This window comes from Alligator mississippiensis, chromosome 1 (genome assembly GCF_030867095.1).
Source record: "Alligator mississippiensis isolate rAllMis1 chromosome 1, rAllMis1, whole genome shotgun sequence".
NCBI lineage: Eukaryota > Metazoa > Chordata > Crocodylia > Alligatoridae > Alligator > Alligator mississippiensis.
In genome coordinates, this window is record NC_081824.1 from 168,332,440 (window position 1) to 168,357,509 (window position 25,070).

Sequence of the window (25,070 nt, forward strand, 5' to 3'; positions counted from 1 at the left end):
GCTATTTTTTGCTAACCCCGAATTAACTCAGGACCTTCTCAAGCCTTCAACAACATCAACTGGAGTCTTTATTGATTTCAACATGAATTTTACCAGGCCTTTACTGGTTAAGCCCATTGCTCAAGATCTTCATTCTCTCAACTGTTATATGAGTTTCAATGTCTGCTTCAGGATTAAGTCTGTTAAAATGAAGTACTCGTTTACAATAAAAAAAATATCTAGAAGAAAGTATTTTTGATCACGTTTATTTTTAAATGATTTACAAATAAAAATGTTAGATTTATCCAAGCAAACATTAAATGTTTTAAGTCTTTGACACGCTGTACAATGAAAACCATCATACTACAGGTTTTAATAGCTCAGGGACCATTCAGGGTGGGTATGCATGTATCTGTGTCACATGGGGCGAGTCCAATTTCTGAGACCAGGGTTCAGATCTTCTGCTTCTTCATGAACTGGGCAGCTGCTAAATGATTTAACACAAATAGTTACTAGATCACAATACAATGAAAGAAAGGCTATTTCAAATCATGTAAGTGACCTCAAAATGTCTGGTCCAGGTGTCAGGCCACAGAGCCTTACCGAATAGTCTTCTTCTCCAAAAGTGAGTCGGATAGATTTTCTTCCCTTGCTTAGTGAGGTGGCATCCATAATACAATACAGCACGAGACATTTGAAGTACAGATGTAATACAATAACATAATTACAAACCACAGGACATGAAACCATTCAAAAGGCAATTCTATTAACAAGTTCTGCATTTCAAACAATGAAAGCAATCAAAATCATGCATTACATTTTAAAGAAATTATCAGTTTTAATTCTTCGGTAAGAGTCTCCATTTCCTTATGTTCTGAACAGGTTTCTTGAGCTTGTCACACCGGCCAGGCTAGTCGAGGAATGCTACTGATAGAAACAGCATGAACTGGAAAGTGTCCCAAAATGATAAAGAATAAAAGCCAAAAAATAAACAACCAAGACACACGCATTATAGGTGAGAAATTCCACTTTAATGGCAGAGTATAGAAAAGAAATTGGCAAAATTTCACAGGAAAGACATTTTACACAATTCAGTATGTACAGAATAAAGTGTGTGTCTGGTTTTGGTAAAATATGCTTTAGCATTAGTCAATATCTACTGTAGGATGCAAATACATCCAACATATCAAACCGAAACAGAACCAAAAACATATTTATATATACACATATATAAACAAAACTGCAGCCAGGGCTCCTCAAATATTAGGATTAGCTGGGTTCATTTCCAAACTACTGTCAGCAATTTCCATTTTCACCCAAGCCACCCTCCTTTCCAGGTGTGTCTTTGAGCTCAGGAAGAGGAGTTTCAATGCACCCAGCTGCCTGGCTTTCCACACCGTCTCCATCACAACTCAACGATGGCATTTCAGTAGCATCAGCAGTGCCATCTTTGCTCTCCTCCACTTGCAGAAGGATCTCAGACATCGGAGGCATTCCCTGAATATCTAGAACAGGCATGCCTATCTCTGTAGTATCACTATTTGATGATTGTGACTCAAGGTGTGTGACACCTGTTTCAGAGATTAGGGTACAAAACTTTTCTTCTTGATCACCAGAAGTTAATGCAACAAAATCAATGATTTCTGGTTCATCCACTGGCTGCTGAATGCTCAGTTCACAGGTTTTACTGGACTCCAAACCAATGGATGTGATGGTTTCTAACTTTGGAACATCTTCCGTATCTTCACTAAGATCTGTAAGAATACCCAGATGTGCACGTTCCACTTCTATGTCCCCCAAACTGAAATCAATGCTTTCTAATTCCAACTCTGTTTTAAGGGTAGAAGTACCACTAGACTTTACATTTTCTGGCTTTAAGGAATCTCCCTCATTTTCAATGTTAAAATTTAATGTGAGCGTTTCAGACTGTTCAAAATTGAATCCTGAATAACTGGTGTTCAAGTCAAAGTCGTTGACTGCTGTGGCTTTTAAGATTTCACAGTTCATTTCAGTGCGGGAGACACTGCCCTCTCCAAGGGGTCCCACACTAAAGTCTGTGGCAAGGGCATCATTCAGCGACTCTTGGACCATATCAGGCTGAGTAGAAAAGTCTACAATCCCCCTCTCTTCTGAATTTTTCTCTGCAATTAAAGCATCTATCTTTTCATCTGATCCAGTTCCTCCTGAAGTGTTATTTTTAACACTAAACAGTTTTAGACTGGAGTTGGCTTCAACAGTATTTGTAGTACAGGTGCTGGCTAACTCTGTGACTCCTTGCTTCTGGGACTGGTGGATTGCACAGCTTGAAAGTTCATTCCTGCCCTCTTTTTGTAACACTAATGAGCTATTTGTCATTTCTACATTGATGAAACTTGTGTCTGATTTCATCTCTATTGATTCTGAGATGGTGACTTCACTTGAATCGTTTATTTCTACTACTGGGGCATCTAGTAGTTTCTGACTACTTGTTGACTGAGAACAATCCAAAATGACCTGTTCTTTTTCATTACTAGTTTTGGATAAAGCCAATTCATCAGGGCATGCTGTCAATTTTGAAACAGTATTTTGTATTTCTGAAATCTGTGGGACTTCATCAGTGATTTCTGACTGAAACCTTTCTGAGTCAGTATTTTCCTGTTTCACCTCTTTTAAGGAAGCATCATTACAACTCTGCTCTCTCATCTTTGCTACTGGAATTTTTTTCTTCCTGACTTTAGCTGATGGCCCTTGCAATTTTGGAATCAATTTACTCTTAGCATGTGGCGCACCTGGCCCATCAATTTCTCTATTAGTTTTACTGAAGTTATTGCTTAATTTTTCCTCTACTAAACTGTGATCTTCCACATTTTGCATTTCATGGTCTACAGCAGATGACAGACCCCTGGAGTGTTCCAAACTAACTTCAGAGTGAGACCCTGTTAATTCTAAGTTTTTTATCTCTACATCTTTTTTCAAGGTACCAGATGCATCTGCTTTGTTATCCATGGTATCGTCTGTCTGTCTGTCTCCAATTTTTTCTTGGACCTCATTTATCTGTGGGCCTTGGGGTACCTGGTTGACCACCTTTTCTACACTTGCTGCACCTAAGTGTCTCATTACAGAAGAGTTCTGACCAGCAGTATCAGTTTTAGTTTCTGACAATTTGGATATCTGAGACTCTATTGGCTTCTTGTTAATTTCTGCCTCATTCTCACAGGATATTAAAGTATCTTCTACTAGAACTTTAGATTGCAAGGATTCCTCCTCTTTGGGTTTAGCCCAAATATCTGATGTAAGAGTAGTTTGGGATTTGTGGTTCACCTCCTCCTGAACACTGTTTGGGATTTCAGTGCTTTTTGCTTTACAAGTTTCCTGGATTTCCATCTTCTCAGGTGCAGAGGTCTTCTCTGCTTTGTGTACCTGACTAGCCTCTGAGTAAGTAACTACATTTTGTGATGTATTAATACTTTGTTTAGAGTTTGATAGCATGTCTATGTTTCTCTCTGTTTTTACTAGATTAGCGTTTTCTCCATTTGGAACTAGACAAGTTGAACTTGCGAGTTTGCCATCAGCTGAATTCTTTCCACCACTACTGTAAAAAATACCATAAAGATCTTTAGCATTAGCTGTGGCCAGGCAAGAGTTCCTTTTCTCTATTTTTTTAGCCTGGTCACTAAAAACAGTAGAAAATGGTGGTGGAGGAGGGCGCACTGGCATTGCCAATATGGGCTGTTCACTCTCAGACACACCTGGAGCCACTTCATCTGCTGGGATGACAGCTGTCTGCTTGGGTGGGGGCGGAGGTGGGGGTGGGGGCGGAGGCGGTATCTCAGAAGCCTGAGAAGACTCATTCTTCTCTGGCACTTTCAAATCCTCCTGTGTCCCTTTCAAAATTACTTCTTCTCCACCAAATGCTTTTGAGATGATATCTGGAGGCAGCAACAAGTCTGCAAAGGTTTCTTTCACCACAGGCAGAGGTTTGATGGTGGCTCCAGAAGATTTTATAGACAAAAAAGTGTTCAAAGGTGCTGGCTTGCTTACTGTTGCAGTTACAGATTTCCTCAGAATCATGGTGGGAACTGGCAGATTGGGTCGAATTTTTGCTTGTGTTGAAGTAGAAGAGACTGGTGTCCAGGGGCTAGTGTGTGGTATCACAGTTTTCCCAGAAAGCTTTATTTCAATGGGCTTCACATGGGGTTTTCCAGACGGAGACTTACCCTCCTCCTTATCTTTGTTTCCTTCAGCATTCTCCTCCTTTGGGACAGCTGAAGCTGCTCCTAGGCTCTTATCCTCTTTCTCATTCTTCTTCCAGCTGAACTTTCCAAAGGAAGACTGAGTTGAAGATTCCTCTTTCTTTTCTTCTTTCTTCTCTTCTTTCTTCTCTTCCTTCTTCAGTTTAAGCTTAATTCCAAGTTTTCGCCCAGCAGGATCTATTCTGCCCAGAGTACTTTTGGTTTCATTAGGCCCTTCTCCCAGCTCTGGAGTGCTCTTTGTTTCCTCTTTCTTTACTACTTTCGCCTTCTTCTCATCTTTCTCTTCTTTCTGCTTTTCACTCAGTTTTCGTTTCAGCTCATTCTGTCGCCTGCGTTCTGTTTCCAGGACCACAGCCAACCCGGCCTGACGGTCCAGGTTTCTCCTCTCTTCGTAGAGTGGATTTTCATCCACATATTTCTGTGAAAGAGAAGTGGTACAGTGTCAATAGCAATTACAAAAGAAAAATTCTGCTCTGGAGCAGTTTAGACTTGTTAAAACTTGCCAGTTCCAACACTTAATGGAGAACAGAGAATAACTTCCTACCATGAACCAGGGCTTCATAGACCCAGGATTCTGTAACTCATTGCTAAGAAAGTACTCAAGTTATCTCCTATGTTTAACGAAACTGTCTGGAAATCAGCACTGGGACTGAAGCGTGACCACTTCAACATTATGCACATGACAGATGAGCCTCTAACATAGCAGGCAACTTTTAATTCTTGCTCTTAGTCTATTTAGTTGGCTCAGAACTAAATGGTAAAGCTATTCAAATTTATAAATTAAGGAGTCAAATATTATTTCTAATAAAAGGAGAAGAAAAAGAAAAAAAGAGTAAGTACAAGCTAAAAAAGGAATGGCTTACTCCTGGTATGCGATGTACAAACCTTATATTTCTCATTGTGAGGATGACTTTTCACATGTTGCTCTGCTGAGATCTGATCTCCAAAAAATTCGTGACAGAGTTGGCAATAATATCCAGTGATAGGAATCAGAAACTCAGTGCCTGAAAAGGCCAAAGAAAACAATCAAATAGTACAAGAATATAATTAACCTTTAAAAAAGCCAACCAAAAAAAAATCTGTGTCAAGTACAAGGAACAATGAAACCTCCAGCAATGTTCCCTCTTCATGCAGTTGTACAAGTGGTGATAATGCTATTTACAATCCTGATAAAAGAACCTTCACTAGCAGTATTCCCTACATTTTTTAAAAACACTTAATGACAAAGAATTATTTTCAGTTCTTTTATTCAATCACACTAGTACTTCTTGGAATATCAACTGGCTTTTTATTTTTTCACTTACATCAACTACAAATTCCACTTAAAAACACTTAAGATTGCAAGATCTTCTTTAGGAAAAAACACTCAAAAAATCAATAGCAACAAACTTCGGAGAAAAAGGCAACTCGTTAAAAGAGCTTAACTCATTGCATTTTTATGCCCACAAAAAGCAAACTGCAGTAATCCAACCTACAGCAAAACCTCACTGAGCCATTACTGAAGTTGTATGAAGATTAAAACAAGTTGTAAGTACATTTACTAACTGCTACCAGGACTTAAGTGCACCATTTTACTCCTCATCCTTTCCTCATGGTTCTCTCAAAACCATTCCATTCATTGCAACCCATCAAGTTATCCACTATAGATGTGTTTTAGTGACTCTCAGAAGCAAAACATCACAGATAAAGCAAAGCTACCTAATACAAGGCAGCTGAAATACTGCTCAAGTCCACACAAACCACAGTATCTTTTACAAGCACTTTCCAGCTCCTAGTTCTTCATCTGCACATCTGAGCATTTCAAGTAAGAAAGTCACCTAACATTTGGAAAAAGCAAATTGTCAAGGAATTTAAAACCCACCTGTTTTCCTGAGACCTTACTCCATGCGCTTTTCAACATGAATAACCACAGAATGAAACATTTACACCTACTCTGAATGGCTAACATTAGCTAGTAACATATGGCTGCAGCACTCATTTGATGTACCTCTTAGCCAAAGACTTCAGTGCTCCAGAAATAAAGGCTAATGTTGTTGAAATTGCAAAATACTTCCATAACAATCAATTTGCAGCAGCTGCTCTGAACAAAGCAGGGGGAACCAAACTAACTCTCCCACAAGACATGTGATGGAACTCAGCAGTGGACTGTTTTGACCAATATATTGAGAACTGGCCTAATCCGATGACAATTTGTGAACAAAATTGTGACAAAGTAGATGGAAATGTCATAGCCAAAGTTCTCAACATTCGGCTCAAGAGAAATGTAGAACATATGCTGACTATCCTGAAGCCTATTTCCATAGCCTTGAACAAAGTACAGGGAAATTGGTGTTTTATTGCTGATGTTGTTTAAATTTGGAAGAGACCGAGTGAGACCTTGAAAAGAGAAATATGCCATGACAGAGTTAAATTACAAGCATTAAAAAAATAAATGGATCATCAAGCACTATCTCCAGCTCATTTTCTTGCCAATAATCTCAATACTCTATACCAAGGTCAATCCTTAACTGCTGAAGAGGAGGAGTTGGCTATGGCATGGACATCTAGCAATAATCTCTCCATAATAAATTTCAGGGCTAAGGATAAACCATTCAAAAAATATATGGCTGCTGATGAAGTTTTAAAGGAAGTCACACTAGTGAACTGGTGAAAGTCACTTAAGCACCTGGATTCATCAGAGACTACTGAAGTGGTAATCCAGTTCATAACATCACTAGCTTCTTCTGCAGGTACATAAAGAATATTTTCTTCCTTTGGACTAATTCACTCTAAATTGGGATACCGCTTGGGAACTGAAAAAGCAAGAAAGCTCATCTTTCTTTTCCAATCTATGAATAAACAGGAAGAGGAAGGTAAAGACTGAGTTTTCTGCATAGGTTTCTCATGTTGACCTGGCTGAAATAATCCATTTAATTTTTGTTAAAAAGACACATTTCACATTTATAACTAAAATAGTTAAAAAAATGAAAAATATGTATGCTTGTTTTGTTAAAATAATTATACATGTTTATTGTTGAAGAAAAAAATCCAAAATATATGTTTGTTGTTTTAGTTAAACAAAACAATTTATATGTCTGTTGTTTTTTATGACAGTGGTTATCATCCTAGTATGGCATGGCAAAAATATCCCCCAAATATACACGATTAATCTAGTGAACTGGAGACAGTCCACCTCCAAATGACTTCACAAGTATCTGCTTTAATTAGCTTTGGTAAATAAAATAACCAAATCGTAATTCAGTTTTCTGATGTAGCTGCAAAATCAATCTAAAAAAGTCAAAATAAAATCGCTGCTTTAAAATGTATATCATGTACCTTCTAAAAATGAAACCTACATCTATCTCTGAGCTGTGAATAATATGTATTAAGGTTGTATCAAACAACAAGAATGCACTTTTTGCAGAAAATGGCAATTACATTGAGGCTTCATGATTTAAATCTCAATTTAAATCCAATTCACCTTGTCCTTGAGCAGCTGGAACCTGCTGGAGGACAGAGTGAAGCAATATCTAGGAGAAAAGGAAGTAACGTACCTTTGGCGGGGACAGTTATCTTATCAATGCGTCTTATAGAATCTTGTTTGGTCTCACTCTGGGTCTTCGATGCCCAAGGTCTGTTGTAAGGATCCAGGGTCTATTTGCACAGTGACAGAGGCATACAGGCTCATACATTGCAACAGCAAGGCAATTACACCTTTCCTGTTTTTCCTTTTAACATCACTTTACAACATTAAAAATCACAAATTACAATCAAAATATTTACAAGAATTATATTCTCCCTTTTCCCTCCCCCTTTTCCAATTTTTAAAAAATGTTTCTTCTTATTAAGAAACCTGTGAAAAGGGTAAAACGTAAAAGACATGGCAGAGTATGAAATGCATAATCTTTAATGCTTGTCCCCTATTGAACTAAATTTAAAAAAACCCGTTTCCCTAATCAAAAAGCACTGGCTGCTACACAAACTTCCACAGTTTTACAGCAGGCAAACAACATTCCTGCCAGATTGCTCTCCTGCAAAATGGTATTTTGTGATTGATACTTCAGAGCATTATTCCGAATAGCAGCATGAAATCTACTTGAAGACGATGACCTGACACATACCTGTCTGTGTTTCTTATTGTGCATGTGTGTAAAAAAGTCAAACATGGTCCCACAGATGGTATTGCAGTCTTTGCACCAGTGGTTCCCTGCATCATAATATTCATAAATATTGGCCAACTGGAAAGGATGCTTTGATGACAGTGAAGAGGATTCTGCAGGCTTGGGGCTTTTACCTCTGGACTTTTCATTAGTTGTTTTTGACTCCTAAATTGAACAAAAGGAAACATTTTTCTAAGACACAGCAGGACACACATGGTGCTTTGGAACGCAGAACCTGCCTCCAACAGAAAATATATTCACACACAAAAAAAAAAAATATATATATATATCACCTGCTGGTCACTGCCCAGGCTAATTCCACTGTTTCAGGCATTGCTCAGATGCTGCGTGGTCACAGTGAAGAGCTTCCAATAAGATTCCCAGAAGCAATGGCTGGATAGTAGGCAGGTAATCAAGGAACCAATAAGCAGATACCCTAAGTCATGCGCCCTTCCTAATTCAAGGGTTGTGTGGAATATCTGTACAGTATTAGAGTACTAGATAATACCTAAAATGCAGCTCAATATCAGTATGTGGTTATTGTAAAACTAAGTTGCAAGGAAATAAAACAAAAATGAAGCAAACCGGTTGAGTTAAACTATCTTACAAATAACATCCAGCAATGTTAAATAAAGCCTGTCCTCTCCAGCAGGTTCACAGCTTATAAAGGAGCTAGGAAGAAGCCCTTTTACTGAGATGTATATGATACACTAGTGTCTTGTGCTTTAGATACTTGATACCTACTTGGTTTCCAAAGATTTGGAAAGGCAAAAACAATAGAGTGCACCCTAGAATTTTTAAAGCACTAGTCAAAAGGAATATTTTTAACCAGGAATCCTGATGTGGAGACAAAAATCAAACAATCTCTCAGAATGGAACTTAGTCAGCCCTACTGTCTTAGATTAGTAGTTCTAGATATGTCAGTTGGTGGACGTGGAGAACATGTAGAAATCAATACATGATTTACCCAAAAAGCGAGGAAGTGTGTACACGGAATCAGAGAAATGGATTTGCCTGTGCTATTATTTTATGGACGTACATAATTTTGATCTTATAAGATAATGTGTAAGCCACCTTCCTTTAGAACAATCATGCCATCCTGATGAGTGATGGCAGTCATCTTTGCACCCTTTTAGGTATGTATATTTCAACAGAAAGCAAGCATCATGTACATTACAGGATAGAACTTTAATGTGGACAGAAACTGTAAAGAAAACCTTAAAGAAAGATATCTTATTGGGTTCTCTTGTTTTGGAAAGCAACCCAGCAGGATTGGCAGTTCAGTTCCAGTTTTCAGCTTCCATATTTGTAGAGGTTTTGTGCCACCACACTGAGCATCAAGACTCAGTGATAAAGGGGACTGTAGAACACAAAGAAACATATGCAAGCCAAAACGTTTATTTCAACTTTGCAGCAGGGCTAAAGCAATCTTTTGTTATTAGAAAAGGTAATCCTAATTATTACTAGTTGAAGTTACCAACAAACTTGTGGGAGCAATGTCAGAGATTAATCCTAGTATTTTATATGTCTATAGGTGCCTGAAGAGACCAGCAATTTCTGGCCAGGGTAGAGAATTTTCCAAATTAAAATAAGGGTAACCTGCTTATTATGGATATAACAAAGTAAAAATGCAAGTCAAAATAACAGTGGTGGTATGCATCATAGTCTAAACCAGGAATGACCCAAGTGGTGGCCTGCAGTCCCCATGTGGCTCCCAACAGAGTGGCATGAGGCCCATGGACTCCTACCTGGCTGCCAACATGTACCCCCTTTCCCCATCCAGCTCCTTTTACAGCAGCCAGGAAGGGGCTGGCCAAGCTACTTGCGCTGTGGGGCTAGCCACACAAAGGGGAGGGATGCTCACTGGACAGCAGAGATAAGACAGGAGAGGGAACCAGGCTGCCTGCATGGTGAGGGATGTTGGGGGTGGGGAACTGGGCTGCTCATGCAGTGGGGGAGAGCCAGGAAAGGGAATCCACCCGCCTGTGCAGCGTGCGGCCCCCACATCTGTGGCCCACATGGTGTGCATGCCCCCCTGGCTGCTCAGAAGTGGGCAGCCCTGATCTAAACTTATCCCAAAATACATGTATGTTCCTGCTAAGACCCAAGAGAGAAAAACAAGACAATTTAAGATGATGGAAAATTTAAATGAATAATCACCACTTTAGTTCCACTGTTTCTGCATCTGATTCAAATAATCTAAAGAAATAAAGACTTCTATAGTAAGAAAAGAAATGTAGGTCCGAAATGAAGTAGGGCTGAGAAGATCTCAGGGTCAAACCAAAAAAGAGAAGGGGGGGGGATCTAAATTCCTCACTGTTTTCAGTGATTTTGCTGGGAGAAGGAAGGGAGGGAAGAGAAACTATTACCCTTCACTTCCCCTTGCCACTCTTCCTCTTTGCAAAATTCAGAGTATGGTGAAGTCTACAGAAAAAAAACATTTATCATGAATGTCATTAGCCCACCAAATACATTAGTTCCTCTATGAGAAAGTCGACATATTTGTTTTTCATATACCCTTGAGAGATGCTGTATGAAAATCACAGGTACAAATTCTAAAGTAACAGTCCCCAGGAATGGAGTAAGCCTATTCTGGCATTGTCAACCCTTTAAACATAGAGACGATACGAGGAATGATGGTCTTCCCCAAAAGTGAACACAGGTGTGAACCAATAAGGGCAAATATCAACATCAACGTAAGTCTTGCTCTGATCACTTAGTTCTTCCTTCGTGAACTGTTTTAATGCTGTAAGAAGGCTTGCACGCTCAGATGACCCCGAGAGCTATGTCAGTGAGGTTATAGCTCCCAGTAGAGCCACTCATGTCAGATAGTTTGAAGGGCATGTGATTAAACCAGTGGTAGTCCATAGGCCCTCCTGGGTTGGTGAATGGGTTGACAACCCAAGAAAACAGAAACTTTTCACTACTGTTCAACCTAAAAATTTAAACTCACCAAAGCTTCTCAGAAGACACAGATGCAAAGCGTCCACGCCTGCAAGGAAGCTGCACTGTCAGCAAGTTTGCTTCTAATTTCAATCAGCTACTAAAACCAGTATACACAGACACTAAATTGGATTAAATCAGTGGTGTTCAACCTCTGACTCACAGGTCAAATCTGGCCCACAGAGTCATGTCATCTCGCCTGTATGGCTCCTTATAGGTCTGGAAATGTGGTGATAGGGGAGCAGTCGCAGCAACAATTAATGCTGCCACTGGCTCCCCTGTCACCAAATTTCCAAAGCCATAGGGAGTCTCATGGTCCAGATGGCATGGTCCTGTGTGCCAGTCCACGTCAACATATGGTCAGATCCAGTGTGCAGGGTCATGTTGTAGCACCAAATCATACTGGCAGACTGACCCTGTGTTCTGACCCTGCACTGGAATCAGGCCTGCAGACAGACCCCATGTGCAGGATCCAGCCTGAGAACTAGCTCTACACCACTCATCCAGCCCAGGGGACCAGAGAGGTTAAGCACCACTGGATTAAATGATCTCCAAGAAATGGCAAGAACAGATGCCTCCCCCAGCACTCTGTCCTCACAACATGGAAACTGTTTTGGACATAGATCCAAGAACTTACCTTGTTGGAGGATGTTGTTTTCTCTACACCTTTAAAATTTTCTGACTTGCTATTTTTTTCTGAAGAATCTTTAGTTTCCACAGGTGGTTTCCTGGGTTTTTCACAAATGTTAATCCCCAGGATCTGGGCTACTTTGTCAAGCTCAGATTGTTTCTTGTCTGCTGCATCAGATTCCTTGTGCAACTCTGAAATCTCCTTCATAATATTCTCTTGCAGTCGGTTTACTTCTACCAACAAGGGGTCTTTGTGTCCATCCTTCTCACGACGTTTCTTCCGCAACATCTCCCCTGAGCCAGTTGATAAGGTGGAGGGGTAAGGAGTGCAAGAGCAAAATAATGTTAAAATGTAGTATTATTCCACTCATAAAAATAACTGTTAAATTGATAATGTTAATGTTTTTGACTAGGAAGAAGTAAAGGATGAAGCTGTGCTCTTGGCGATGTCTTCACATTAGAGCAACTAAGTCTGTTTATAAAAAGGGTCCTTCTAGCAAAGAACAAACTATCTCAAATTGTGTGACCAAAAAAAAATCCTTGGTTTTCTTCACAATGTTCAATAAATGGACTCAAACTCTACTCTGAAATGACCTTCTCCCATACAATTAAATAAGCCTGCCTTAACTAAGTAAAAAGTTTTAAATTACCCCAAAATATGTTTGGGTATATTAAAAAAATGTATTCTCTCCAGATTAGATTATTCAAAACAGTGAAATGCAGGTCAACACTGGAATGCAGAGCACAGTGTGCTTATTTGTCAAGGTGCCCAATGGCACATTCTAGAAAGCTGGAACAAAGTCTTGACCTATGTACCTGCACTCAGTACAAACAGGTTACAGCTTGAAAAATTTGTTGCAGCATAGCAGCTACATTCACCAATAGGGACAGAGGTAACGAAGTGACTATATCATGCCTCTGTAAAGATTCTGGGGAAGCCTAGGGTAGGGAAATATGCTCTCTCTCACTCTAGCATATTATTCTGGTCTACACGCTTCCTATTCTAAGAAGTGCAGTGCTGTACACAGGGGCTTGGGAGCACATTTTGGTGAGAAAAAGAAAATAAGTGAAGGTGCTGTACCTTGCTGTTTACGCAGTCTATCCAACTCAGTTTTGAGATAGTAGAGCTTCTTCTGACGGGCTTCCCGCTCATTCTTCAGCTTCTCTCTCTCTTCTATGACCTAACAAGGATGGGAAGAGAAGGGCATGAAACACCCACTGCCTTTCAGCACAGCTAAGGCTGAACTGCCTAAGTGACTGCTAAACCCCAGATTACAGCTCACTGGATATTAGTTATTAAAAATAACTGTTCTTAAAATACTCTGTATTACCCTTTAATATAATAAACTAAGCTGACACTCTCTCACCAACTTATTTTTGTACACTCTATCTGTGTCAATTTTTCAATCCATTGAAAGATATGGGAAAAAAAAGATCACCACTGTATCAATACGTGATTTTGTCCTCAAACTGCTGTTACCACTATTGTACTGATGATGAATGTTGTGACAGCAAAACCTCATTTAACTTATTAAATTATTCAGTTAATCATCAGGAAGAGCACATAGAACAAGCCTCAGGCTAGTATCCCTAAAAGCTTATAACATCTATTTTTAGAAAATTGCTCGTTGGCAGTATACAAACCAAGTCTGATTGGTTTGTAAGCCCAGTAAACAGTATTTATTGTTCCTTAGGAAAGGAATACTACAGTGTAAACGGAAGTAAAAAAAATATGTTTTTCCCCTCCAAAATACTTAATGTGGACCTACTAACTTCAGTGAAAGCAGAGTTAATGCAAAATTGAGCACTTTTAATAACAGCACATTCCCTCATCACTTCCTCACTGAAAACTTAAAAAAATATAAATTTTGTCTAGCTTTCTTCTTCTATGCTACCCTTGGTTTTAGTAATTCAAGTTTTTGCTTCAGTCCTATATTACCTTTGCTTATAATACTGTGTACATTTTACAAATACACCTATCTTCTGTTGAGTTATTGACTAAAGACAGATATTCAAATGATCCAGGAGAGAATTCTCCCAGGTTTGTTCTCCTAGTAGAAAAACCTACCTGAAGACATGCAGTGATAACACTCCACAGCCATGGGGCCTCTGTGCACACATCTCAGTGTGGTCTGTAGACTCCTTCAGTCTGCCCAAAGACAGATGACAACAGTGCGCAGGGCAGCCTCGAGTGGCTAACCCAGACTGCTCAGAGTTAGCCTCTCTCTCCCTGTAGCACAATGTGGGATTATGAAGGGGGCATTTTCTGCTCCCTGCTCAGCTAGAGCAACAGAGTCCAGCAAGAGACGCACTATTACCTGGTGGGGGGGAAACAAAGCACCCTGGGATGCTGGGGGACTGTGCTGTGGCTTCTCTCAGAAAAAAAAAAATGTGTACAGATATTTGCTCTCCTGGGAGAAACTCTCCCAAGAATTATTTAACTCTGATTGTTCCTGGGTTGTTTTTCCCAAGTAGCCATTTTTACTCAGAGAAAAATCGTGAGCACCTGTATTCATCATTTCTCCTAAGACAGCAGAAGAAACTGAATGTTTCTATGTGGCTCTTGGAAGCTGAGAACATCTTGCTTAATATATTAAAGATAACACTGAAGGAACATTGAAATGATAATGTAAATGAGCTTCTATTAACGTAACTGTGCATTCCTTATGAAAGGAGTACTTTTTCAATGAAACCTAGTGATTTCTTTCATTTTCCCTTCCAACTTTGTTTCTAGACATGCAAGCAAGATTGTCACCACAATGAATCTTCAGAAGTTTATTACTGCCACCATCCCATATTAAAAAAATGATGTAAATTAACATTAAAAAGCCTTTGCACTTGATCAGCAGTAAAAAATTCTACCAGTAATACTATGTCAACTGAAATAGGAGTATGTCATGCCTTTAGCTAACAATCTATGCTAAGAGACATTGGTGTAGAAAGAACTATGCCAAAAAAATGCCAGCAGAGCTTAAGTCTTTCAAGAAGGTGTTGAAGATATGCCAGTAAAAACCCTCCTCCTGCTGTCACATGCTGTATTCTCCACTTGAAATCCTGTTTATACAGCTATGTGGGCATAGCTATAATGACAGAAGCTCTGAAAGGAAGATGTACCTTTACCTTATTTTAGGAACAGAGACTTGAAGGGATGACCTCTATTGAAACTCTGTACTGAGAATATTTATAGGTCCCTTCAACAATCTGCGGTTCTGAATCATATTTGTTTACTAGAAAACATCCCTCTCTGCTGCCCTCTGAATGATCCACAGTAAAAGGCAACCATACTATGCGAGGGCAATAGTAAAACTAGTTGTATAGAAAGTGGAGTCAAATGCAGTGTAAACTTAGTATACCACAGAAAATATGATCCCTCCTAGCTCTTCTTTTTAATGTATTATAAAATATTTTGAAAAGAGGGAAAAATCCACAAACCAATATTTATGTTCAAACTGACTCCATCCTTTAATACCTATTTAAAAATGTCTAATGTATCCACCACTGTAATATCAATGTTTTATGCACTGTAACAGGGAGCCAGGGGCTCCTGTTACTTTCTTAAGAGAGTGCAGCAAACTAAGCTGGCTGTGTGGGGCTTCAGCAAGGAGCACAAGCTGACCCTTAAGTAAAAGGGAAACTCCTGTGTGTGGCTGGGGGAGCCACATGACAGCAAGAGGGCAGGGCTTTAAGGCATATAAACCCAAGGCCTAAGCCAAAGCAGGCAGTCTGGACCTGCAGGCTGGAGGCTGAGAGGGTCAGTTATGAGAAACAGTTTGCAGAGTGCCAGCAGAGCCATGCTGAGCTGGCCAAAAATAACCAGGGATTACGTGAAGATGCCTTGAGACAGATATTAATCTCAGATGGGGACAGGATGCCATGACTGCAAACTGGCTGCAGGAAACAGGCCCATAAACACCCTAGTTACCCATAACAGATACACCAAAACAGCTAAGGGGAAAGGGGGAGACAGCAAGGTACTGTCCCACAGCAGAGAAGAAGTTTCATAGATGCCATTTGCTTATATTTTGACTATGCTTGTGTTTATGTTTGTTTAGGTAACTTGAGGACTGGACTGTGGCTATGGAGGTAGATGTGGAGGCTATGGAGGGGTGCCTGGTAGGGCACTCAGCATCAGGCAGCCTAGCCTGAGTCAAGAACCAAAGGGCTGAGGGTGGAGGCGGTGAGGGCAGCCTGGCCTGGGGTCAGGAACCCTGAGGGCTGGCCCAGAGCGCACGAGGCAGGGGGCCGGGGGCCCAGAGCGCACGAGAGTGGGAAGAGGCTCGGATTCAGCAGCAAAGCCACAAGTGGGCCTAGGCTTAGGAGTCCACAGCTAAAGTAACTGGCAGGTCAAAGCCAAGAGGGCCAGAGCAAGAAAAATTTGGAGACATCTGTGAGTCATGGACATGACTATGACAGCAGCTGGAGGTCACAGAGGTTTAGGGCAGAGAAGCCCCAAGGGCTGTACACTGAGGAAAAGCACCCAGAAAGAAGCTATCCCAGGCTCTGGAGGCAGCCTCCCCAGTTAAAAGACCCTATAATCAAGTCATGGCAGGTGAGAGATAAGGGGACGCCATGGACCATGGGGAGGCAGGTCTGACCACTAGATGTTTTTAGATGCCGTGCAGATCACCTGCCTGTCACATGTACAAAAAGCAAAAGCACAGTATCCAGAACTACAGCTTTACATCACTAGCAACCATTTATCCTACTGATATAAAAAGAAATATTCCACCTCCTTAATGTTTAAACTGTTACATCATAGTCATTTTGTATTCTTGAACCATTTCTTAGCCGACTACAGGTAATCATCTTTGCACTTCCCTCCCACATGTTCAAGCAACAGCTCAGAAGCCTGTAACTAGATAAGATTTTGTTTTTTTTTTAAAGCTGCCCTGGGGTGAGCACCTCCATAGGGCAATACTCAACCCCTATAGCATCGGCAAAGAGGAGATATTGTACAGTTTGCTGTAACTGTTTAAACTGAATGTGTTTCTTTGTGGGAAAGAGGAGGATGAGTGCATTCTGGACACAGCCATGCCCCTGTGTGAGAAAGAGACAGAGAAGTATGGGCCTGGGAGGGACATGGGAGTGGGGCAGGGAAGAAAGTGGAGACATATTCCCATAGGTGTTAGGCAGGGGACTGGAAGTGGGAAGCAATGGGAAGGAACAAGAAAGGGAAAAAAATGTTTTCTTTTAGGTAGGTAGTGAATGCAGGTGGGAAAGCGAGGTTGGTTTAATCGGGGGGGGGGACTAACAAACACTCTCCTAGGTCAGAGAGAAGGGAGTTGAATTCAAGGGGGGGGGCACAGAAGGGAGGGGGAGTACTTTGTATTGTTATACTTTCTTACTTTAATGCTTTATTTTGCTTTTATAAACTCTTTTGTCTTTATTGTAAACTGCCCTCTGAACATTTTTTTGGGGGGGGGAAGGACAGCAAATACATCTGAGGGAAAAGGAGAGGGAGATTTAGAAAACTTCCATTAAAGTAAATTCAGTGTTTAAAAATCCAAATGATCAAGTACCTCAAAAACGTGTGAAGAAAACCAATAATTTTTATTCTAGCATCAGCAACAACAGCATCAGCAGCAACCAGCAATCTAACCAAAAGGCTTTGCTGTTTTTAAGAAGATTGAAAAATAAACACAGATAGATATGCCCTCAGTGAACCCAAGTGATGATTTAAAATTTGAGTGGCTTAACCAAGATCTTACAAATCCAAGTAACACACTCACCTTTTGCTTCTGGGCCGCCCGATTTTTTTCATCTGAAATCTTTTCTGTGGTGCTTTTGAATAGGTGTGAGGTGAGCTGAATGGGCATTTTGGGGTGACCACTGGATGCAGTGGGAATTGGTACAAGTACAGAGTCTTCTCTCTTTAAATCAGGGGCATCATTGCCCATAGAGACCGTTTCAATCACTCGGAGATTGGGGCGCGTTGGGTTTGCTGTCATTGTCATTGTGAGCAGCCCATGAGCCTCTGGCAATGCAGGGCTAGGTTGCTGGGGATGAGGGTACATAGGCCAGCCAGAGGCTGCATAAGCCATATAGTGCCCATAAGCATCGTAGCCAGGAGGAGCCATTGTGGGAGGGGGATAGTTTTGTGGCATCTGAGGCGCACTGAATCGGGGATAGTTGGGAATTTGGTACTGGGAAACAGAGGTGGGGGGAGGTGGCAAACTAGCAGGGGCAGGCGGTGCTGAGGGGATTAGAGGTGCAGTAGGAAGAGGTGCTTCTGGTGTGCCAACAGGGATCTCATGGCCCACAGCTTTGCTTTTAGAGCACTCTGATTTCTGAAGAGAAGATGAGGTGTCTGTGGATGACTGGTAAGAGCCAGGCGGTGATGCACGGCGCTGCTGGCTCGACTCTGGAGACTGCGTGTCACTGCGGTGCATTTCCCACGATTCCAGTCTGCTGCGGGAGTCTGAAGAGCGATGGTCAGGAGAACGAGATGCCAGCTTTTTTCCATGAAGGCGTTCCTGGGTACGGACTGCCAGTTTGCCAATTTCAGCCACCCCAATATCAAGCCCAATAGTTTTAAGCAGATCATGGATCTTTGCATACTCAACCTTGGACTCCTCCAGAGCATCTAGCTTTACAGGTGGAGGAGGAGGAGGAGGAGGAGGAGGAGGAGGTGGACTTGCTTTCTGGCTGGCAATTTCACTCCCACTACTCACTGACAGCTTTTCAGCAGGAACCGGTTCAGGTTTAGTATCTTCCTCCTCATCACCATAAAGAAATTTCTCTTCATCCTCAATGTCAGGGAAACTGCGTCTTCTCTTCTCTTGAGCACTGGCAGAATCAGCCATCAAGCCAAGAATGCGGGAGAAGCCACTCCCATCCTGACTAGCCCTCTCATGAGGGAGCAGGAAGTCACTATGACGATCTGCAGGCTCTGATTTTGGTTCTGTTTTCTCCTTTTGACTTAAGAAACTTTCAAACTTCTCTTCAAAAGCAAAGGTGTCTTTGGGTTGTGCAGAAAGCGGGCTCCACTCATATAAACCATCATGCAACTCCTGGTTTGGAGTCTCTACTGCAGAGTCTTTGTTAAACCGTTTGATGAAGTTCTCCACATCAGAAGCAAAAGGAGTACTGTTGTTATTCTGGGACAAAGATGAGCGACTTGAAATAAGAGGAAGATCTTTATTGGCCGTAGAATTGTCTGAAAAGTCTTCAGGCTAGAAAAAGAAAAAAATAATTTATCACATCGCACCAAGAGGGGCCTAAACACCATCCAGTGAAAACGAAAAGGGCAAGGTCATTTCTCCTAAAGAGTTTACAGTAAAAAATTTAGAAAAGCTAAGGGAGGAGCAAAAAAGAGTGGGAAGGTTATGAAGGAAGAGAAGACAAGCATGTCACATAGTAACTTCGGTACATCATCAACATGCTTTCACGGGTGTGTGAAACAATCACTTCATATTTGATTACATTTCTCTGCAAATATAAGCAGTGAAACTTTCAACCACAAACATCTATATGATAGGACTGTTTGCACACCGATTGGTCAAGCAAGATGCAATACAGCGCCATGCAGAGAGATCCTTAGCTAGCTCAGCACACAGTGATTCCAGACTGAGGAGCAGCAAAGTCACATCAACACAGTGGTGCACCCAAGCTAATTAAGTCCCTCTCTTGGTTGAGTTATATAAACTGGGTGCAATGGCATAGTAACACAGATAGAATGCTTTTGGTTCCAGACTGGACTGTGAGAGCTACCTTGAGTATGTCTGTGCATGGTCCCGTTTTCTGCCATACAGACATATCCTGAGTTTGAATGCCCTGAAACATAAGAAACTAATAGAAGAGACCACAAAAAGGCTTTGGTAAAAGAGCGCTGCTGCTTCTTGGCTGAACTCCAGAACAGGAGGAAGCCAACAGACTCACCAGTTGTGCCTAATGGATATATGTTTTACCAAAAGAGAGAAAAACCAAGAGACTAAAGATCACATAATGCAGTGGAGCAAAAAGTAATGGCTCTGGGAAGTATATGAGTACATATGAATCAAACCTGTATTGGGGGGGGCTCAACTTCCACCTCCACGCGTTTCTTCAGGATAGACTTTTTGGGCATGGATGGTATTTCATCAGGCCTGTACAAATACTGAGTGTCAGTAGACTGTAATGTGCTAGTTAACCCAGGGATTGCATAGTCACTGCTAGGCAGATCATGATTCAAATTTCTGTTTCGTTCTTCTTCTTCTTCTCTTTTCCTCCTGGCTCGCTCAAGTTCCCGGAATTCTTCATTTGGGCTTCTGCTGCGGCTTCGTCTGCGATAGTTTCGCGTTCCCGATGAGAAACCTTGATGGTCCCCACTCATACTGTGCATTTTCTCATCTTTCTCATACCGAGGGCGCTTTGTTTCTCTACCTCTCTCTTCTGACCTTGATCGGTAGGAAGGTTTTCTGAGTTTGTCACTATCCCTACTAGATCCCCGTGGCAGCTCTTCGCGCCGACCATAGTGTGGGCTGTAATCTGACCGATGCAGGTATACATCCCTGTTACGGTAATCTTCATCATGTCTCATTATGAATGGACTGGATGGCCGATCTTCATGAGAGGGATATCGCTCAAGCCCTCGAGAACACGGGAGGCCTCTAGTAAATATTGGACCATCAGCCATGTCATCCCTGTGTGAGAGGCAGAGAAGTAAGATTAGGTCAGAAACTTAGGGTAAGTCTCTTGGCCTTCCTCAACAGTAACAAGATTCCAAACTGGTTTCAGACTGCAATACTGAGTTCATGGAATAACCAAAAATCAAAACCTCAAATACTCCAGAAAAGGAAGCAAGGTTGATAAAACATTATTAAAACACAATATTTTTTATGATATTTTATTTGTAACCCTTTAAAATATTTACAAATAAACTTAAAATTAAATCAAAATTTAAATACAAAACATGTTAAGAACTAAATTTTATAATCTCTTGAAACATAAAAATAAATAAGCTGACTCCAGGAAGCTCTATGAAAAACCATAAATTACAGGCTACAACTTTTTCTATATGAAGAATCAGCAGAAAAATACCAAACTTTTGAGGCCAAGCTTTATAAATATGGCACAACAGAACATGCACTATATTAAAGGCTTGATCCTGTAAGGAATCCAGGAGCTATGCTACCAATACAAGACATGTGTTGGGATCTATCCTGAGTCCAGGAAATGTCATCATGTTACCTCATCACTGTGTGTTTCAAATATATATTCTGCCATCTTCAATACCAATTATGACCAAAAACTTATAATCTAGCTAATAAGTAACATGGCATTCACCCTTCTAGATCATACTAAAAATGTAAAATTAATTAGAATATCCATATTAAGCTACAGAATTGCTTAGAATCAATATACATAGTCATAGTGTATCATTCTACACAGAAAGAAGATATACCAAATACAGTGTACAGTCTCTACTTAGTTGTAAATCTGAATGTTTTCCTGATGTTATCAAGTAGCAAGAATACACCTTTCTTTAGAAAGTAACTGAAGGACAAATTGGAAAAGTTATTAAAATCAATTCCTTAATTGATCCTTTCCACTTGGTAATTTAAATTTACTGTACAAGTCAATCCACCCTCCAAGGAAGGATATATTTATGGCACTCTACCTTCTGTCCATAAGATGGTTGTCAAGTAAAGCAGTCCCACCAAACCCATTCTGCAAGAGGACAGCCATGATTTAATCCAGGGAACTGAATACCTGATAGAACAGGTTTCATTTTATGAAGAAAGCCCAGATACTTGGTTTAAAAAAAAATACAGGATTAGTACTTTTAAGAATGCAGAATAAGCACCCCTGACCAATCAGGTAGTTAGATCGGTGTTTCATGCAAGTTCTTCAGAACAGGTTTCATTTTATACTGCACACATAGGGCCAGAACTTCAGCTTAAAATTTAGCAATACAGATATGTACTAGTAGAAGGTCTGGTACATAAATTCTAGCTCAGCTTTTTGCATAGACACAAGCAGGGCTGTCACTGAGAACATTTACCAGTGCACCAAAAAATCCTTTAGAGAAGACTGTGGCAGGAGGGTCTATATAGGTAAGAAAATCATTCCTTTACTAGTTTACTTATTTGACTCAAACGTCACCCTTCCCAACAAAGGCTCGAGGAAGCTTACAGTAAGAGACAAAATAAATTATAAAAACTGACAATTAAGATATAAAACAAGAACTCCCTAAACGCCACCCCAGCTTAGCCTTTTTTGCTGAAGTAAACCAGCTTTAGTATACATTGCATGTGATAGGTCAGTGTTTGGCACTACCCCAAAACAGCTCCTTTCTCAGCAGCAAGATCTGTGAGGACTGGTCTCCACTAATACTCCTGAAGTGCAGAATTCCACACTACACCTTTCAATACAGCAGAACCAGGCAGCTAAAGCCTTGAAGTGGCATTCTGCAAATGCTAGCTCCTTGGATATATATCCATCTCTTCTATCAATTAAATATCTTGAAGTCCTCACAAGTTTTCTAACGTTAGAATGACACACTCAAAGTATATGCAGCTAATTACTGTATTGACTACTCAACATCTTGTAGAAATACTGCTTTATTATCCCCTCCTTTGTTAATCTACATCTAAATAAATATAATTATGATATTTCAGAAAGAGTCTGGGAAGCAAAGTAAGAGAAGCCAGGGACCTTGGAGACTCCAGGAGTCGTCGTTCCCCCCCCCGCCCCCCCCTTCCTTCCCCACCCCACTACCTGATGTAGTTAAGTATGGTTTAAATACCTTCTGAACATTAAAACAAGTACTGGTGCTGGTCAAAGTTATAGGATATTGTTTTATTCAAGTGAAAAGTGAACCCACTCATTAGCTGCAGTGTGAAGGACTTACAGATCCTTTAAAGAAATTCAGGGCTGCTGTTCAAACTTTTTGGATCTCTCTTGCAAATAACTTGGTTCAAACCTTTCAGGAGAGGTAACTCTAAACTCTAAACCAGTGATTTTCAAACAGGGTACCAAAACACCTTGGGGTGCCTTGGTATCTTCTCAAGATTGTCACAGGGTGCCACGCAAAGTTAGTGCTGTTAAGGTGTGCAAGTATGATTCACAAGATCACCCAGAGATTTCAAATAGGAATCCATTCAGGCAACCACCGCTTAGAGCTCTTAATTGGCTCTGGAAAACACAAGCATTAAGCAGAACCGCCTTAAGCAAAACCCATTTCCCCATAGGAATTAATGTAAATAGAGATACTTGGTTACTGCTGCCGCCACCTCTCCTCACTCCCCCACCCACACATTGGCAACTCCAACCCCACGTACCAACCTGGGGCCCCACGCTCCTGCCACCCCCTTGGGCCCCTGCTGGCCCTGGCCCCAGGCACCAGTGTGGGCCCCGCACTCACACCCACCCCAACACTTGCCAGTTCTCACCACTTCTCCTCACTCCCCTGCCCACCCACTGGCTGCTCTGGTCCCATGTGCCAACCCAGGCCCTGTGCTCCTGCTGCCCTGCCCTGGATGCAGGCCCCTGCTGGCCCTGGCCCAGCCCTGGTCCTGGGCACCAGCGTTCCTGCTGCCCCGCCAGCCCTGACCCTGGCACTCCTCCTACCCCACCCTGGGTGCAGACTTCCACTGGCCCTGGCCCAGGCCCCAGCACTCCTGCTTCCCCGCCCTGGGCATGAGCCCATGCTGGCTCTAACCCCAGGCACTGGCACAGGCCCAATGCTCACACCTGCCCTCCCACCCCTTGTTGCTTCTGCTTCTCCCCACCCCCCACCTGCTCCGGCACCACCAGGCAGCCCAGGCCCTGTGCTCCTGCCACCCCACCCTGGGCCCCCGCTGGCTCTGGCCCCAAGCACTGGTGTGGGCCCCGTCCTCACAACCATCCCCCCACTCACTGCCAATCACTTGCCCCCCCGCTTGCTACCACTCAACTCATTCACTGCCACTCGCCAAAACTCACCGATTCCACTCAGCACTATAGCGAAACTGGCTGAGTGCTCAGTGGAAATCAGGTATGAATTTTAAATGAGCGCTATACCAAAATAGCACTAACCAAAATCGCATTAAGTGAGGGTTGTCTGTACTGTTAAAACATTCCGAGTTCTTTGCAACAGAAAAATTGCTCTATTTTTTTTTCTGTAGTCAAAAAGTAAGTGAAAACTAAGAGCTGACATATTCCAAGGGGTGCCTTGAGTTAAAAAAAGTTTGAAAACCACTATTCTAAACAAGAATGAGGCATTGGGGTTTTAAATAAAAATTATAAGATGACCACTACATTATTTGGGGAAAGTGTGGAGGGGAGGGATACTCTCACCTTTTAATTTGCTTTTCTGAAGATATCTTGTAGAATACACATTTATGAAGTGTTCTGTAATCGAGTGGGGAAACTTTCATGTCTCAGTACCTTTGGCCCTCTGAAGTATGTATAAGGTATCTTCAGCCATTTGCCAGTATGATCATGGTCCAACCTCTGGTTACCAAACATTCTTGCTCCTTCAAGAACAGGAAACAAGAGCCTACCTTACGAAGTTTAGAGGAGACAGAAAAAAAAATACGGAAGTCCTCCTCAAGCAACCAACAGGCCAGAACAGGGATAGACAAATGAAAATACAGTTGTGCAGAGGAGGAACTCCAAAGCTATCATCCTCTTAAAAATATACATCTCCATCAACCTGAGAAAAAGTAGGTTAATGCTTCAGAATTTTGCAAAATGAGATCTTCAAAGAACCAGAAATACAGATAAATTATATTCACATCTTTGAAGATATCACAAAAATAATTACCAATAAAAACTCAAAGCATTAGAAAGACTGGAAATAATCAGATAAGGTATGTTCCATAGATATTCAGTTACTCTTACAAATTCAGTTAATCAACTGAAATGTGAAAATTCCCCTTACATATTCCAGTAACAACTTCAACTAACTACAGGACAATTCAGCACACTTTATACATAATATATTGGATGCTTTACAATAAAAAGTCCAAGGAAAACATATCTTTAACGATGGATACAGCAAAAAAGTTTGTTAACATTGTCTTGCAGATGACAGTTAAGATGAAAGAGACATAACAAGTAAAGTATAACCTCATGAATCCGGCATGCTCAGGACCGAGCACCTGCCAGAAATTTGAAAATTCCGGATTTCTGAAGTCCATGCAGCGGCCAGTCATGAAATGGCGAGGGAGGGGGGTTAATGGCA

The 25,070-nt window shown here is 41.3% G+C and overlaps 1 protein-coding gene across 1 annotated transcript in view; it reads right to left on the reverse strand.

Moving 5' to 3' along the window:
* Positions 1-229: 229 nt before the first annotated feature.
* Positions 230-25,070, reverse strand: part of ZNF318 (zinc finger protein 318) — a 44,639-nt gene continuing 19,798 nt past the window's right edge. Inside the window, exons 3-10 of the mRNA XM_059716538.1 lie at positions 19,926-20,544; positions 17,653-19,095; positions 13,005-13,104; positions 11,931-12,217; positions 8,312-8,515; positions 7,745-7,844; positions 5,097-5,215; positions 230-4,629 (exon numbers count right to left, since the gene is read on the reverse strand). Coding sequence (XP_059572521.1) covers positions 1,276-4,629; positions 5,097-5,215; positions 7,745-7,844; positions 8,312-8,515; positions 11,931-12,217; positions 13,005-13,104; positions 17,653-19,095; positions 19,926-20,544 — 6,226 coding nt within the window. The 3' untranslated portion in view covers positions 230-1,275. The remainder of the gene's footprint in view (positions 4,630-5,096; positions 5,216-7,744; positions 7,845-8,311; positions 8,516-11,930; positions 12,218-13,004; positions 13,105-17,652; positions 19,096-19,925; positions 20,545-25,070) is intronic.